At 34.8% G+C, this 18,117-nt stretch overlaps 1 protein-coding gene across 2 annotated transcripts in view; it reads left to right on the forward strand.

Annotated features, from left to right (window-relative positions):
• CDK7 (cyclin dependent kinase 7) overlaps nt 1-18,117 on the forward strand; it is a 33,977-nt gene that overhangs the window by 1,020 nt on the left and 14,840 nt on the right. For both annotated transcript variants that reach the window (XM_014559704.2, XM_006185187.2), the window contains exons 3-9: nt 4,121-4,154; nt 5,066-5,133; nt 5,872-5,940; nt 7,670-7,780; nt 8,860-8,978; nt 10,598-10,697; nt 17,558-17,644. In XM_014559704.2, the coding sequence (XP_014415190.1) occupies nt 4,121-4,154; nt 5,066-5,133; nt 5,872-5,940; nt 7,670-7,780; nt 8,860-8,978; nt 10,598-10,697; nt 17,558-17,644 (588 nt within the window). The remainder of the gene's footprint in view (nt 1-4,120; nt 4,155-5,065; nt 5,134-5,871; nt 5,941-7,669; nt 7,781-8,859; nt 8,979-10,597; nt 10,698-17,557; nt 17,645-18,117) is intronic.

Consider the following 18,117-nt stretch of genomic DNA (forward strand, 5'->3'; position numbering starts at 1 on the left):
TTTAAGTAGCTTTTCTACTTGCATTCATTCAAGAAACTTCGGTCATATTTAGCTAACTTTATTTATGCCAGGCACTTTCACCTACATTTTTTCATTTAACCGTCATAAAAGCCTTGTGAAGTAGGTAAAGTATCCCTGTTTACACTTGAGATTCCTGAGGCTAAGAGAGGTTAGATGACTTGTCAAGATGACACAGTAATTGGTAGAGCCAGGATTTAGATCCAGGTGTCCTGCTGCCAGGTTGATTGCCCTTTCCCACACTACTGAAATCAGTAACGTTTCCAGGAGAGGCTGTTCTCACCTGTCGAGTCCTGTTGGTGGCATAGGTGACCTCCACCTTCCTATTGTTCGTGGTGCTGCTTTGAATCTGTTTCTCCTTCAAAATCCCTAACTCTTTTGAAGCATATCCCCCTCATTTACTTAACACCCTCTCTTCCTCACAATTATTCCTGCTGTTTTTATCTTTTTTTTTTACTTTCTCTTGCTTCTCTCATACCATTTTCCACTTTATGTTCTGTAATCCAAGGCCATAGGTAACTCCCTTAACTGTTCTAATCCTTTCTAAAGTTATCTTTTTGATTCTACTCCTGGTTCACTTTATTCTAGCCACACTGACCTTTCTGTCCCTTGAATACATTAAATTCATTCCAGTCCCAAGATCACTGCATTTGCTTTGCCTTCTGCATATATTTTTACTCTAAAACTTGGTATGGCTGATTATTTATCATTTAGATCTCATTCAGATGTCTCCTGCACATTGAGGCTTTTGCTGGTCATGCTAAAACAGGTATGCCTCTCTCCTTCCCTAGCATTCTTTGTTGTTTTTCTCTATTATCCTCACAGCATATATCAAAATGTAAAATCCTCTTATCTATGAGTTTATTTTCTGTTCATTACCACTCAAATTGTATTTAGGACTGTGGCTTGTACATTTGGAAACACTCATTAAAAATGTATTGACTGACTAATACTATCTCTTCAAACTGTTGGTGTATAGAGTTCTGTAGTCTTCTAAAAATCCTAATGGATTTGCTTGCTTTTATTGTAAACTGGGATTTAGAATCCATCCTATTTGTCTGTGATAGACTTTTACCCTTTGAAAGGGACTCATAGTGGAATATTCTTTTCCATTTCATTTTTGTTTCAAATAGTACATCTTCGTGGTTTTATGGAATATAACCTTTGAAAATTGTGAATTGCTGTCTGGTACACCTGAAACTTACATGTTCTACATCAATTCTACCTCAAAAAAAACCAGAAATATTTCTCCTTCTACCAAACTAAATTATTTCTCAAAATAGTTTTGTTTTTTTTTTAAGTCAATCGGCCAACCATTCATGTCTCCTCACTCCTAGTTGTCATCCTTGGAGCAGTCCTGCAATCATTTTCAACTCTGAAACTATTTCCTCTGGTATTTACCTCCATTTCTTAAGATAATATGCTTATGTCATTTTTTTCTTGCGTGGTCTCCCTCCCCAGATTTAGACATTATCTATACTTCCTACTGTAAACATTGAGGATTTAGTACTTGTACAACTTCACCTCCCAACACTTAACTTCTACTCCCACTTATTTACTGACATGTTTAATTTTATAAAGAAGGAATAATAAGCTATGTGTTCTGTATTCTTTCTTTTTGTGTGTGTGTGTTCTGTATTCTTTCATCTGTTGTATCTTGGACTTTTAAAATATCTTTTAAAGGATCTATCTTATCCTTTTAAGAAGATTGTATTGAATTTATGTTTCCCAGTTTATTTAACCCATCCGCTATTGGTGTCCTTTTGAAGCATTTCTCATTTTTCAGTATTTGTTTTATGTATCTCAACAGTGTATAGTATTGTATACTTTTAAACTCTTTATATAAACATATATATACGTGTGTGTGTGTGTATATGATATTCTGCAACTTGTTTTTCTAAATCAGTTATTTCTGAAATCTTCCACATTGACACATGTAGATCTGGTTTATTTATGCTATTGATGATCAGATTCTGTTATGTGACCACACTAAAGTTAGTCTGTCCAAACTCTGGCTGATAAACATTTATGCTGTTTTGTTTTTTAATATTTTCTTCTAATACAGCCCTATACATTTATGAGTTTCTCGAGAGAATGTGTCTGTAGTTGAAACCAGTTATAAATTGTTGCTGCATAGAGAATACACAACATCAGCATTACCAGATATTGTCAAATTGCTCGCTAAAAATGGTTGGATCATTTTAACTGCCGCCACACTCTCACCATCTTTGTATTGTCAGACTTTGCAACATTTGTCAGTTAGATGGATCAAAAATGGTATATATTTTTTTTCAAGTAATATTTTTCTATGAGATTGGTCATCTTTTCTTAGATTTATTAAACTTTCTCCTACGTGTTTTTCTGTTAGGTTGTTTGAATTTTTTTCTTTCCTATTGACTTTGTGAAATTCTTTAAATATTCTAGATATTGATCCTTGTCAGAAATAGTCTTTGCAGATATCGTTGTTGATGGAAATAATAACTAATCTGTATTAAGAATAGAAGAGAGTGTTATTTGAGCCAAACTGAGGATTGTAGCCTGGGAGACAGTCGTTCAGGTGGCTCTGAGGAACTGTTTGGAAGAAGTATGGTTTTCAGCATAGCTTTATATCTTGTCAGATGAAAGGTCATCAGGCATGATGGGGGAACATTCCTTCAAAGTTTCAAAAAAGAAAAAGACAGATAAGCAACAGACAGATCAGCATGAACACAGTGAGTCAGCATGGCCTTGGTTCCCAGGAAGGGAGCCTTATCATCAAAGGATTACTACTATTGAAGTCCCAGGAAGGGAGACATTTATCCCTCTTAGTTAGGTATGAGAATGGCATTATGGTTATGTAAGAAAATGTCCATGTTTTAGAGATGCTTACTTAAGTATATAGGGGTGAAATGTCATGAAGTCTGGAATTAAAAAAAAAAAAAATTCAGCCAGCAAAAAGGAGAGGGTGAATGAATGAAATAAGTGTGGCAAAATATTGGTAATTGTTGAATCTGGGTGATGAAGTAGATGGCTTCATGAAATTAGTCTATATTATGTTTAGAAAATGTTGTAATGTTTTAAATTATGTGTTCTTAGCTCCTTACTATTCTGTGTAGAGTTTAGAATTCGTTTGTCAATGTCCGTGAAAAGTGCTATTGTACTTTTACATTTAGTTGCATTAAATTCAGAGAATTGGCATATTTGACATATTTATGATAGAGTCTTCCTAGCCATGAACATGCTATCTGTGTTTATTTTCATTGCATTTTTAACCATGTTTTAAGTGTTTTATAGTGTTCTTCTTGGATAGCTTTATACATCTCTTGTTGGCTTTATTCCTAAGTGCCTTATATTTTTTGGTGCTATAATAAATAGCTTATCTTTAAATACAAAGTTGTGTTTGTAGTATATTGGTGAAGAATATTGTTAAGGTAGAATAGCTGTGTTTTTCTGAAGTAGGAGTTTTTGGGTTTGGGTGGTTTTTTTTTTTTTTTTTTGTATTCTTGATTACATTTAGTCATTGAATAAAGTAGTAAGAGAATGTTCTCTAACCTAGTAGTCTGTTTTGTGTAAGACTGAATCTATTAATGCAATTTTATATTCTTATTCACAGTAACAACAGTTTAAAACTATTTATATCCATCACAATTTGTAATTTTTCTTTTTGAAAAATGTGATCTGTGGGAGCATATTATATTATTGGGCATATTGAGCGTATTATTTAATATGTTTCATATTTCCTCCCAAACAGGCTAACTTGAAGTGCTCTTTTTTTTTTTTTGAAGTGCTTTTTTTGTGTATTAGTCAGTATGCCTTTAATTCTTTGTTCCACATTTAATCTTACAGAGATAAAAAGAGATGTTTATTTTCTTAATTCCATTATTGGAATGTGTAATTCAAAACTTAAGAGCCAGGGAATGATAGGTACTTGATACTTTCTTATACTTTTAATTTCGTGCTTTCTAATTCATGATTCCCACTCCCTTGCCTGCTAATACTAGCTACATGTGAGTTGCTACATGTTTTTGCTATGACAGAGTTTTTGAAGTGTTTATGTATTATGTATTAAGTCTAAATAATTTAATACTTTTTTAATGTGTTTCTTTGTTTTTTCCTCAACCAGATAAAACTTGGACATAGATCAGAAGCTAAAGATGGTAAGTATTTCATGTAATCTGACAGAATGGGATAGGCTTTTATTCCCACTGAGCAAAAGAACAAAGTATTAATTAAAGTTAACAGTGGTTTTGAATACAGTTATTGGTCCCAGAAGAGTAAAGATAGCCTCAGAATAGAGAGGATATTTGTGATTTCCATCATTTGGGTGTTCAGAGAAACATTTGAGACACCTAAGTAGATTGAAGACAGCACAGTTCTTAGCGACTTGCCTTGATATCTTCATTACTGTTTGAGGCGTTATAATAAGCCATTGTTTCTTCTTTTTCTGAGCTTCTGATTACTTTGAAAATTCAGGATGCACGGAAGAACACAAAGCTTACCATGGAATAGATATATTGAGGGGAAAGATTCCTTTATCCCTCCTTTCAAAGCCTTGTTTGCTAGAGTGCTAAGTCCTATTTAGTCATCAAGAAATAGTTCCTATAAAAAGGACCCATCATCTCTGTAACAACTAGTACTAGATCTTATATTAAATTTTGGGTTCTATCCTTCCTATTGGAAAAGGTGCTATCTAATCACTAGTTTGCTGTTAGCATAAATAACATGCCACTAATATTCATAGGGCAAGAAAAGGGAAGCTGTTGACTTCACAGCTGTGTGCTACCCACTTATTCATATTACTCCAGCAATTTTCAGATCTGATATCTTACAGATAAAGTGAATACTTTCTTCACCATTTATCATACTCTGTGTTAAACTACTTTAAAAATAAAGCAGTATAAAATGGAAACAGGTATTTTTAACATGAGAATTGTTAAACTAGCCCTTATTTTTCTGAAGAATGTTCATTGCTCTTTCCTCAGGGACTGACCTTTCCCAAAACATATGTTTGTAAGGAGGTTTGAGATTTCAGAATTATTTCTCATTGTTCCTTTGCCTTTTTATGTAGGTATAAATAGAACAGCCTTAAGAGAAATAAAGTTATTACAGGAGCTAAGTCATCCAAATATAATTGGGGTGAGTATAACCTAAGTTGTTTCTGGGATTTGAGACCCTGCCTTTTCTGAATATGGTAGATGTTGACTGAAGGCTCAGCAAGATGAGATTTTTTGGCTAACTTTCAAAAAGGCTGAAACATATTTTCTATCCTAATAGTTCCTGTAGGCAGTGACTTTAAAACTATACAGTTGATGAAATAAATTCAATATTGGCATACAGGCTAATTTTGTCAGAAATCACTTTGAAGCCAAGAGAGAGCTCTAGCATGTGTAAGACCTTAAGCAAGTTCCCTTGAACTCTGTGCCATAGTCCTTACCTCATAGGGTTGTTGTGAGACTAGCTCACTGAATACATGTGAAGTACCTGGGATAGTGCCTGGCATAGAGAACACATTCATTCAGTGACTGATAGCTGCCAATGCTATTTGTAAGATTTTCTTAAGTACTAAGGTTGGGAATTTTTCTGACTTAGGTGAGATATTCATTAATTCATTTCTTAATTGTAACTCCCAAAATGTGGGGGAGAGCTTATTTAGTGATTTTTTTTTTAATAAGGAAGTTTAATAATTTGTGTTTAAAAGTATGAATTCCTAGCCAAAAAGAGGATAAATATTAAATTATTTCAGCTTTATGGGAAATTTTCCACAGTCCCAAATGCTTATTTAAATTTTTAAAAATTACTTCAATTGTATGATACTGTCAAGTATTTAATAGAGAATCATATTTTGATTTTTTTTTTTTTTATTTTGCTTTGCAGCTCCTTGATGCTTTTGGACATAAATCTAACATTAGCCTTGTCTTTGATTTTATGGAAACTGATCTAGAGGTAAGATTAAGATTCCTGTAGGAATTTTTTTCTGTTTATCAAAAGAGAATCTGAATGTTTATTTTCTACCTTTGAAGACAGTGGTAGTCAAAGAATGTTTAATTTTATTGAAATACGGGATGTACTTTTAAGTCTAGGCCCTTCTGAATCATGTAGCCAGTATTCCCAGTGTTAAATACAAAGAGTTGGATTTCAGTAACATTTCTGCCTACCGAATTCCCTAAACCTTATTGGCATTATTTTTAGAAAAATGAGTGTTTGGTTTTTGAGAACTTGGAACTTCTTTGTGATATTATCACAGAGTATCATCCTTTTGAAAGCCAGGTTCCTATTTGAGAAAAAAATAGATCTTATGCTTTTCATTAATATTAATTGAATCTCAAAAACTGACAATCCAAGGATGTGGTACATCTGGAATTCTCATACCCTGCTGATGAGAGTGCAAAATGATACAGCCACTTTGGAAAACGGTTTGGCAGTTTCTTATTCCTATACAGTTAAACATACACTTAAAGATTTGATCTAGCAAATACCACTGCTAGGTATTTATCCAAGAGAAACATGTCAACACAGATGTTTAGCTTTATTCATAATTGCCCAAACTATAAATAACCCAAACAGCATTCATCAAATAAACATACAAACTGGTACATTCATACAATGGAATAAATACTATTTGAGAAGAAAAAGAAATGAACTAATAACATACGCAACAGTATAGATGAGTCTCAAATACATTATACTAAATGAAAGAAAACAGGCTCAGAAAACTATGTATATTGTATGATTCCATGTATATAATTTTCTGGAAAAGGCAAAACTAAAGGAACAGAAATGAGATCAGTGGTTGCTGGAGTGGAAGTAGAGGGGAGGATTGAGTAGAAAGAGGCCTGAGGGAATTTGGGGGGTTATAAAACTGTGTCTTGATTATGGTAGTGATTACACAAGTGGATGTGTTTGATAAAACTTATAAAACTGTGTGCTAAAAAGGGTAAATTTTGCCTAAATATTTTTTTAAAAGAAAATGTGAATTTTTAACTCATTTAACTGATGAGTCTAGGAATAGATTGACTTGAGTGCCAGCTCACAAATAATGCCAACAGAACTCGGTCTTGCACTTAAGTTCACTATTTTCTTCTCTGTTGCCTTCATTCATGAGCTGTTTCTCAATATAGTGGCTCACGCACTTACAGGCTTTTATCCTTAGAGTTTAGTAATCCCTGAGGAAGGAAAGTGCTTTGTTCCCTTTGAGTCTAGCACAAGTATTTGGCTTGGCTTGGCTCACATAACCATCCCTGAACCAGTTTTCTGGAAAGCAGGCTGCAGTGTGGTGACTGACTCTGCCTGGGTCATGTGTCTACCTCTGGAGGCCACAGGTAGTGGTCAGTCCTGTTTAACCATGTGTACTAGTCTGAGAACAGGTGGTTTCCCAAAGGAATGTTGAATACTATTATCAAAAGGGGCTGTATATCCTGGGACAAGTGAAAACTTATGTGGCTGCCTAAAAACAAAGCAGTAGGAGACAAAGCACTACTTTCTTTCTAAACCAAAGGTACTTTCCCTAACCACGTAACTGGAAATTCTGTCAGAGCTTCTTAAGGAGAGTTAGGCAGCCTCTCTTGAGATTATCCTCTATGACTAAATCCATTTTATGTCCAAAAAGGTTTTATATAGTGAAGTTTATGTGGAATAATAAAGCATATTTGTATAATGTATACCTGCTTTACAGGTTATAATAAAGGATAACAGTCTTGTACTGACACCATCACACATCAAAGCCTACATGTTGATGACTCTTCAAGGATTAGAATATTTACATCAACATTGGATTCTACATAGGGTAAGGTTTTTAACCAAGTATGATTGCTTCTTTGTGATATAGTCAAGTTTTATGTAACCAATTTACTATGTAAATGGACTGAGTAGGTCAATTGTTAGAGAGAGAGCTGGGCCATTTTATCCCACCTTCTTCCTCTGTGTGCTTCTTTCAGTTCCACCAGGTGGTATTGTGAGAACTCTAAATTACTATGTGAAATTTAGAAATGGAAGAGACCCAGTCCTTCATTTTTTTCATAGATTAATATCTAAGTTCCTGACCAAAATTATGTATTTTTTTCAAGGTTAGTTGCTGATAACTGACAAGAGTATTAGAACCTAGATATTTTGGCTTTAAGTCCAGTGTTCCTTCTGCTACACTTTTGTAATGGGGGCGGGAGGAGGGGGCAGTGAGTCTGGATTAAATTATACAATGCAAAAATGCCTTTGCAAAAATATTTCTAGTAGCTCTAAGATTCTGTGAAGTAGTGAAATAAAATTTCTGAAATGCCTGAGTCATTGTTAGGAACATTCAGCTATTAGAACAAAGCTGGTAATTTAGATAGGTAGATGTTCTTAGACACCCTATTAGATAAATAGCTGAAAATATATATAATTTGTAGTTAGTATTTCTCATACTTAAGCTTGGAATCCCTTTTAGGTTATTGCTAGTATCTTTTTAGCATTGATTTTGAAGACTGTGTTCCTCATTCATTCTAAATGTGTGATGCTTTATTTACTAAAGTTCATATATGTTGTTTTAACTTAGTAGCAGCAACTGTTTATTGAATTCTTACTATGAACCAGTCCTTACACTAAGCTTTTTACAGGAAATATTAAATTTAATCTCCATAGGAACGCTGTGAAGTATGTAAATTGAAGTTCAGTGAAATTCAGTACCTTGACCAAAAATCTCACTAAGTAATATGACCAATCTTATTTCACTTTGATAGGATTTTACATCAATGAAAAAATACTGGTTGTTGTTTAAATTTGGGGTGTTAGTCTGTTTCTGCTAAGTTTAAAGTTAAGCCAACTAAATGTGTCATTATGATATTCTCTTCTACCCTGCTTACGTGTTTGTTTAAAACCTCCATAATACAGGATCTAAAACCAAACAACTTGTTGCTAGATGAAAATGGAGTTCTGAAACTGGCAGATTTTGGCCTGGCCAAATCATTTGGGAGCCCCAATAGAGCTTACACACATCAGGTTGTAACCAGGTAAGAATTCCTTAAATAACTGATAGCTTATTGTGCAGGATATTAATCACAAATGAACCTCATTTGGCTTCTCTGAAATTTTGGCAGAGTTCAAGGATTATTGTTCTTATTTTATTAAAAATACTGCCCTTTTTATATTTTATGTATCTTAACAATGAAAAAATATACAGCCCTTCTTTCAGAGTTGAATTAACTCAGTTCTCAGATATTTACCTGGTAACTTTCGGAACTAGTTTATACTTCTTTTACAGTTTAGTTAGATAAGTTGGAACTTCAGTGGCTATTCTTTTACATAATTACCTCATTTTGGGGGCCTGTGTTTATCTTATTGGTCAGTCCTGATTTTATATTTTATATCTTTCAATGTGAATGAAAATTCTCTAAACAAAGCAGTGCATTTATATTTGGATTTTTCACATTATTGTATTTTCTGTGTATACTTTTTATATATAAAAACTAAAAGTCACATTAAATAGGTAGAAATGGTAGATTCTATAGTTATCGTCAGGATAGGATTTGTTAGTTTCCCAGACTTTCCTAAGGATCTGAGAAGATCTCCAGATTCTCTCTATCCTTTTAAATTACTTTGTGACCTTCTTCCAAATAGATCTCATTGAGTGTCAGTCACCTGAGCCCTGAATTAGAAGTAAAGGATGTAAGTAGTTGTTGATGTAATTTCTGGGAAGATTATAAGCCCATCATTCAGGAATTCTGGGAACTCAGGAAAATAGGGAGCTACATTCATGAGAATTGTCTACCAGTGGTTTTCATCTACCAATTTCTGGTGTTTTCTTTTCTTGTAAATAAAATGCTTCTAATAGGTCAAATTAAAATGAGAACTGAGAATTAATAATTTAGATTAGTGATGTGGCCATCTTATTGACCTAGACAAAAGCAGATTTGCTGGAGTGGTGAGATGAAAGACTGACAGAAAAGAGTTTAAGAGGATTAGGGAAGAGGAAGTGGAGACAGTAAGAACAGACAACCAGAGAATGAGAAGGTAACTGTTAGGGGAAGTAGGGTGTTTCTTTTTGTTGTTGTTTCTTTTTTAGTTTTTTAGTTTATTCTGTAAGGCTAGAGAAATAATGGTATGGTTGTCTTTTGATGGTGAAAAGTTCAGTAAGAGACAAAAAGTTGATGTAGGAGAAAGGAGAGAATTGCAGGAGCAATATCCTTGAAAATCGGCAAGAGAGCATGGTATTGAGTGCCCAAGTTGAGGGACTGGCTTTAAAAACAGTCAAGGATGGTTCATATGTAGTCACAGATGGGAAGGCAGATTGTGTGAGTACAAATGACTATAGGTGAGTCTGTAGAAATTTTCTTTTCAGGACTCGCATTTTTCAGTGAAGTAGAAATTAAGGTCATCAGCTGAGAGGAAGGACAGTATTGAGGGTTTCAGGAGAAAGATGATGTTAATCATCTGTAAGAGTGGAATAGTGAATGGACCAATGGTATATGTAATTTCCAGGCAGCAGTGTGGAACTACTTGGTTTTATAGTCAGTTTTTCTTAAGTTGATACATCCATAAAAGTGAATTTCATTAGTAGATGATGTTTCACTGAAGAGTGTTCTCTAAGAAACTTTATTCTAAAATGACAGTATTTCTTTTTGTTCTTCAGGTGGTATCGGGCCCCTGAGCTGCTGTTTGGAGCTAGAATGTATGGTGTAGGTGTGGACATGTGGGCTGTTGGCTGTATATTAGCAGAGTTGCTTCGAAGGGTAAGTACACACTTCAGTATTGTTATAGGTATTTGTTCTTATAATTTGTGTAAGAATTATCTTCCCAGAGATAGTTCCCAGAGAGGAGCACCATCCTCAAAACAAAAGCCAACAAACAGACCAGTTTAAAAAAAAACCCTTCCTAAGTGCAACCTTTTTATTAATGCTAATGTGAGATGAGAAGACCTCCCATTTAGGACAGTGAAGTTTTTATTATAGATCATTTCTGTGTTCTGAAGTATACCTGTAATAAAACCCTCATTGGATTGTAATACGGTATTATTTCTACAGTAACTGAATGTGTTAGGATAAACTTCTGTACTCTGGGAACTTTTTTGTTTAGGCTGTTTAAATGTACACTTTTAGAGCTATGTAATACCAACCACTGCAGCTACAGCTCTGCATAACTTTAAATATTGTGGGAGAGAAGTATTTTAGTTCTGTTCAGGCAGAGCAGACATAATGATCCTATAGCATTTCCTTGACTGAGACCTTCTTACAATGGAACCACCTCTCCCTTTCCTCATTGGAGAGAAAAATACCAACGTGGAAAGTTTTCTCAAGCTATAGTTTAGTTTAGTCCTTCTCAATGATGAAAATAAAAGAATATTGGGGAATCCTACTGAAGCTGAGTTTTCTCTCCCTATATGCTGGATTCGAGCCCCAACTCTCCCTTTCCTTAAGCCTGTGTATTTAAAGAAATGTGAACCCAAAACAAAAATACAGCTGTTTTATTTCCTTGAGCATAGAAAATAGCTTCTGTACACTAGGGAGAAAAGTTACCTTCTTAAATGTCTTTTATATTTTAGTTCATTGTGAGTTTATGCATCATTTTGAGAAGCTCACCCTTGTGGATGCTTGTGGAAGAAACCCTCACATTTAAATTTGAAGATGATATAGGTGATCCCTGTGCTAGTAATGGGTCCTCTGAATCACCTGACATGACAGCTCTGCTACTCACAAGAACATAGAGTTTACTAGAAGTTTACATTTGAAAATCAAAAGCACATTTCATTCATGACCAAGACAGAAACAGAATTCTGTAGCCCATAATGTTATGACTGATCATTTCATTTAGAAAGTAAGTGGAGAGAGACTCAGACATAGAAAGCAAACTTATGGCTACCAAAGAGGAAAGAGGTGGAGAGGGATAAATCAGGAGTTTGGGATTGGCAGATATAAACTACTATGTATAAAATAGATGAACAACAAGGTCCCCACTGTATAGCGCAGGGAACTATGTTCAGTTTCTTGTCATAACTGGTAATGAAAAAGAATATGTGTGTAACTGAATCACTGTGCTCAACACCAGAAGCTAACACAACATTGTAAATCAACTATACTTCAATTTAAAAAAAAAACTAAGTGGAGAGGGACAGCAGTTGAGAATCGATGAGTTAGAAATTGTGGACCTAATTGAAATCATAGTTGGAGTCTTTATTAACTGTTAACATTGTTGGCATCATTAAGGTTGTGAAGAAAATGACAGGCAGCCCTAATTGGTGAAGAATTGTACTATTTTGCCATATTTTTGTCCTGTACAATTGAAGAAAAATATTTCCTGTTTTAAAATGCCCCTTTACTGATTTGAAAATACAATCCATGGAAATGCTATCACATAGTTCTGAATCTGTGGTGAGATCCTACAGTCCAAATGGATAATAATTGAAAGCAAGGTAATTCAAAAGATTTGCTAATAAGCATACAGTCTTTTTTAAAGTATTATTTTTCTTTTAGATAAATTTTATTAAAGGTTTAATAACTACTTAAGGTAGAAAACAGGAGTAACAGTAAGTAAGCCTGTATCCAACCAAAGCAGTCAGTATAGCATAAATCATTTTAGAAGCAAATTGGTCTGCATTCTGAGTATCTTCTATATTGTTAAATGAAAAGGAATTAAGAAATATTTATACTAGTGGAGTACTTAAGTCCAGTACTGTGTTATGTAACATGAATGTACTTTTTAAATTTGTGATCTGTTTATGTTCTTCTTTTTTAAATCATGATTTGAGACAGGTAGTGATTAATAGAAAATCTAACCTTAGGATATTACCTACTGAGCAAATGCCGTTATCTGGTCTAGACAGTTTTAAAGATAACCATTTTTGTTCATAAATAAAAAGTCTATAGTTTGAAGGAGACGTTTTATGCTTTATAATAAGGTCACTGGGCATCCTGTAGGCCTGCATTACATCATTCCCTGGAGACGATGTGTGGTACAAAGGTTTGCTCAGCCAGCAGCTGCCTGCCCTACTCTAACTTCATCCACATGGTGAGGATTCAGAGCTAATGGCTTGGCCTGCACTTGATCTTCAGCCATCTGACAGACCAGTGCTTCAGTTTAGCTGTATCAGCTCAGAACAGAGCTTCGATCAGTTTTTGCATAGGCTTTACACGGGCACTAGAGACTGAAGCATTTCAGTTATTCAAGAACTTGGTCATGCCTGTTACATAAATATCTGCCAATTTTGTATTATTTGATTTGTGATCCCTGCCTCCCTGTAAAGACATGAGAATGGAAAAATAAATTTCTGCAATGTTAGTTTTCTTAAAAAGATGAATCTCAGCACAGTTTTAAAAGAGAATTCATGAGTGGAGTCATACTGAAAAGAACCAGAGAGGTTTCTCTTGGGTTCATTTATCTTAGTACTGCTGAACCCAGAACCTCTCTTCCTTTTAGGATTAATTGGATTCTTTTCCCCAAAACTAGAAAGTTTTCATTCATAGGCTTAGTCACAATTATATATTGGTAAAATTCTGATACCGTCTAAGAAGTTGTTATAGAACAGGAAAAAGAGAACAATAAAAACCACAGGCTGTTCCTCTGGTTAAGCTTTGTGTTTGCAACAATATTTGAATGTTATTTGAATATTGTGCAGTTATATTAAGTATGGATGGCCCACTCGCCTATATTCAGAACAAATGAAAATCAGTGAAACTATTAGCTGTTAAGAATGAGGTTGTAGAAGAGCTACCATATGAGCTTATTTTTCATCCCTGGAGATGGAGGAACACTATCTTGGGTTACCTACTGGACCCAGTACCTACTCATGACAGTGGATTTTTTTAGTCAATATTGCATTGTTGCTTAATACAATGAAGACATTTTGAAGTAAAGTGATAATTATATCTTAAGGATTTGTTTTTTTTTTTTGTCTGGGGGAGGTAATCAGGTTAGGATTTTTAAGATCACAGGGCAAAAATCTGCCCTCCTGACAAATAATCTCTAAAAAGAAACAAACATCATTTTGAAACCAGGAGGGGCCTATAACACTATGCCAGAAGATAGGAAGAAATGAAGAAGACCAAAAGTCTTCAGAAAAGGATGCCAACTAGAGGCACATTTGGTTTGGCACTCAGAATCCTCAAGTTGCTTAGTAATGAAGGGCACCAGTGATCATTGATGGCAATAAGGAGGTGCAGGACTAAAAACAGAAGGGTTGGTTGAAAAACCTGTATATGGAGCAGTTAATACCAAGGTCTGCAACATAGCCAGATTACTTCCCTTCCCTCAGCTATACTTCCCCCTCACCTTGTTCCTCCATCTGAGAAGGGTTTATTCTCCAAGGAAACTGAATTAGGAATCTCTAGACATAGCCATCCTTAGACACAGTGGAGGTTTGGGGTGAGATGCTGAAACGAAAACATGCAGATTTCATAAAATATGCACACTAAACAGTGAAACCTCCAGCTTATTCCCTGCTCAGCTCCTAGAACCCTGGCAGCCAGTGTAATAACTCCTTTTAACCCAGGTAAAAGATAAAAGGATCCTTCACTGGAAAACTGAATGGTCCCAGAGTATAGACCCACAGGTAACTGGTATTAATCTCCCTGTCTAATCTTTCTGGAGTAAAGCCCATTAGTTAACAAGATCTCTTCAGAGATGTAATGCTTCTAATCAGCTTCTGAAGTACCTTACCCTTAAATATGAATGGTTAGCCAGTGATCACCAGATAGTTATCAAAGATTTTCATACATTTAGTGAATGCTTCCAACCCATAAGGATCACCAGATAATTGGCAAGGATCATCAGATATTTGATGAAAACATCAAACATGAAAGACGGACTGAAACAAACCAGAAAAGGAACTTAGAAAAAATAGAAACTATCAGGTAGCAGTAGAAAATTCATTCCCCTCTACCCCCGTCACATCTTCAGAGAACTGAGTGAATATACTGCATATGTAAAACAAGAACATGATGCTCTTTTACTAAAGGAACAATCAAAGAATAAAGGATACTTGAAATTTTTCAAATAGGAAAGCTAAAAGTAAACAAAAACAGTGGGAAAGTAAGCTAAAGAACTCTTTCATTAACTAGAACCAAAAGGTAAAAGAGATGGACTGTATGTAATAGAGAAAAGATAAAAAATTTAGCAGATTGATCCAGGAGTGATCTTAGAATATATTGCAAAGGAAAACAAAGAACATGGAGGATAGGAAATTCATAAAAACATAGTCCAGCATTGATGGATGTGAATAGATTGAAAATATGATGAAGATTTTACACAGTAAAGACCCCTGCCCAGGCACCTTGTGGAATTTCACAGGACCAGGAGATTCTTAAGAAAAAGCTTTTATTTCCACAGAGAGGAAGAATATGAAAAGCTCACACAGAAACCAAAAGGATTAGGGAAAAGATGGCACCGGACTTCTCAGCAGCAACATTGGAATCTGGAAGACAGCAGAACACATTGTGAAGGAAAATTATTTTCAACCTAGAATTCTGTGCACATTCATATTTTTAGATAGCTATGAGAATAAAGATAACTTATTACACTAAAAATTTGACATCCACTTCCTTTCTTAGGAAGTTATTGGAAGATGTGCTGTACTATAACATGAGACTAAATCAAGAGAAAGACATGGGATCAAGGGAACATGAGATTCAACACAGGAAAGAGCTGAATAGAATTCCCCATTTGGTAGTAGAGGAAAGTTCTGAGAATAACAGGTATGCATCAGGCCTAGAGAGCAACTAGTCCAGATTATAGCAGGTGGGATGAGGGCTTCAGCAGGGGAGGTCTCCAGGAAAAAAATGGAGCTGATGGATTTTGATACATTTGATCATTTAGAATATGATACTGAATACCTGAAATCTTAGGTACAAACTAAATTGCCAAAGGGGGGTGATGGGAGGAGTTGAGGAAGAAGGGCTAGAAAGTCATTATGTTAAGAAAAACCAAATTATTGTATGAGAAAGGAAACTTGATATTAGATCTTCACTGAACAAAAATTACATAGTTACAAATGGAGAGGTGTGATGGGCCAAAGGACCAATTTTATGCATGAGTCTATTCATTGTTTGAACACAATGCATGTATTAATTTAATACAAATAAAACATTTTTTAAAAAAAGTTCCATTTCCAAAGCAGCTCTTTTAGGGGAAAAAAAAAATCTTTTTTTGAGTATTTAGTATTTTCAAACATGCAAAAGCACAGAGAGTAGTTAAATGAGCCTCTGTGTAGCCACCAACCACTTTCAACAGTTTTTAACACATGGCCAATTTTATCAGTATTCTCCCACACCACATTTTTTTTTTTTTTGGCCACAAACCCCAGACATTCATATAATTTTGTTCATATATTACTGTTTCTCTAAAAGATAAGGATTTTTAAATCATAATCACAATACCATTATCATCTGATAGAAATGAATAAATCCTTGAACAAATGTTGAGTACCCAGTCTGTTCAGATTTCCCCAATTTTTCTCATAAATGTCTTTTATAATTGGTTTATTCAAATTGGAATCCAAAGTCTACACATTAGGCAGCTCATTTGAATTTACATTTCTTACATCAGACAAAAACACCCATTCTTAAAATCTGGTTAAATTGCAAGCTTGCCCACAAAACAAAGGTTATGATGATGACTGTCCCTTTCTTCATAACTGATAATCAATTTACACTGGTGGTCTGCAAAGTAGAAGATAGTCCTTTGAGGTATAAGACGAAAATGTGTCTAAAATTATTTATGAAATGTTATTTAATATTCCTTGTAGTTTCAATTTTTGTGCACATTTAATATACATAATAGCATACCATTATAAATATATAATTTAAATAGGGTTTGTATTAAGTATGGGTCCAATCAGAATATAGAAACCATACATTAATTTGAGGAGGGAAATTTAATATAAAGAATTACTAACTATAACAAGAGGTTGAAATAATGAGGGATTGGCTAATAAAAGTAAAGAGAACTCTGAAGAATATAGGAATAGCAGATATAAGGAGCCACTACCCTTATACCTGGGGTGACCCTAGGACTGAAGACAGAGCACCTAAGGAAGAGGACCCCCGGGCTGACATCTAGACCTCTTGAAGAGGGCACAGTGTGGCTCCCCAAATGACAGAGAAGCTGCTGTAGAGCTAATGGTAGCAGAACTTGCTGCCAATCTGCTCTCTAGAACATGTTGGAGATCTGTCGTCTAGGAAGCTGAGGAAAGCTGTTCAGGGCATTTCAGGTGCTGAGGAAAGCATTTCTCTGGTGACACTCTGCTACAGGACGCTTCTACAGGGGATTCTAGAGGGAACAGTTTTGCTTCTTGGTTGCAGTTTGCTTGCCTGGCAGACTCCTGCAGCCCTCTCAGTTTCTAGAACCAGTACCAGGTTCCTACAGTGTGGTCAGTTCCTCCAGGGCCCAGCTCCAACAGTGCACAGAGGCCAGCAGCTTCCCTCTAGAATAAATGGGCAGTGTGGTACTCTACTCGGTTATCAGTGGCAGGATCTAATGCCACATCCAGTATACCTCAGACTACATTTTAATTTTTGTTACAGTTTACTTCTTATTAAATTTATAATATTTGTATAACAGCCATCACAAACCATGTTGAAGTATTTGCCTCTCACTTTTTCAGGTTCCTTTTTTGCCAGGAGATTCAGACCTTGACCAGCTAACAAGAATATTTGAAACTTTGGGCACACCAACTGAAGAACAGTGGCCTGTAAGCCTTCACATGTTTTCTTTGAAATTTAGTTAGAATTCTTTATAGTGCTGTCATGTGAATATTACTTTAAGAAATGTACTAATTGTCTTTTTTTTTTAGCAATGTACTAATTGTCTTAATTTTCTAGTAATATATATCCAATGGAAAAATTTTTTAAAGTAAAGAGTTAAAATTGTCACAAAATGTTATGATAACTCACCGAGAAAAAAATGTGACAATGAGTGTGTATATGTCCATGAATAACTGAAAAATTGTGCTGAACACTGGAATTTGACACAACATTGTAAAATGATTATAAATCAATAAAAAATGTTAAAAAAAAAAAGAGTTAAAATTGTAATATACCATCTAGCCTCCTGTATACATGTAGCTCTCCCCAATCCTAGTAATTCCTAGGGTTAATCAGTATTACTTTGGTATAAAGCTTTGCTATAAGGATACACACACAAATACATAATTACATGTATACT

The sequence above is a fragment of the Camelus ferus genome, chromosome 3 (genome assembly GCF_009834535.1).
Source record: "Camelus ferus isolate YT-003-E chromosome 3, BCGSAC_Cfer_1.0, whole genome shotgun sequence".
Lineage (NCBI taxonomy): Eukaryota > Metazoa > Chordata > Mammalia > Artiodactyla > Camelidae > Camelus > Camelus ferus.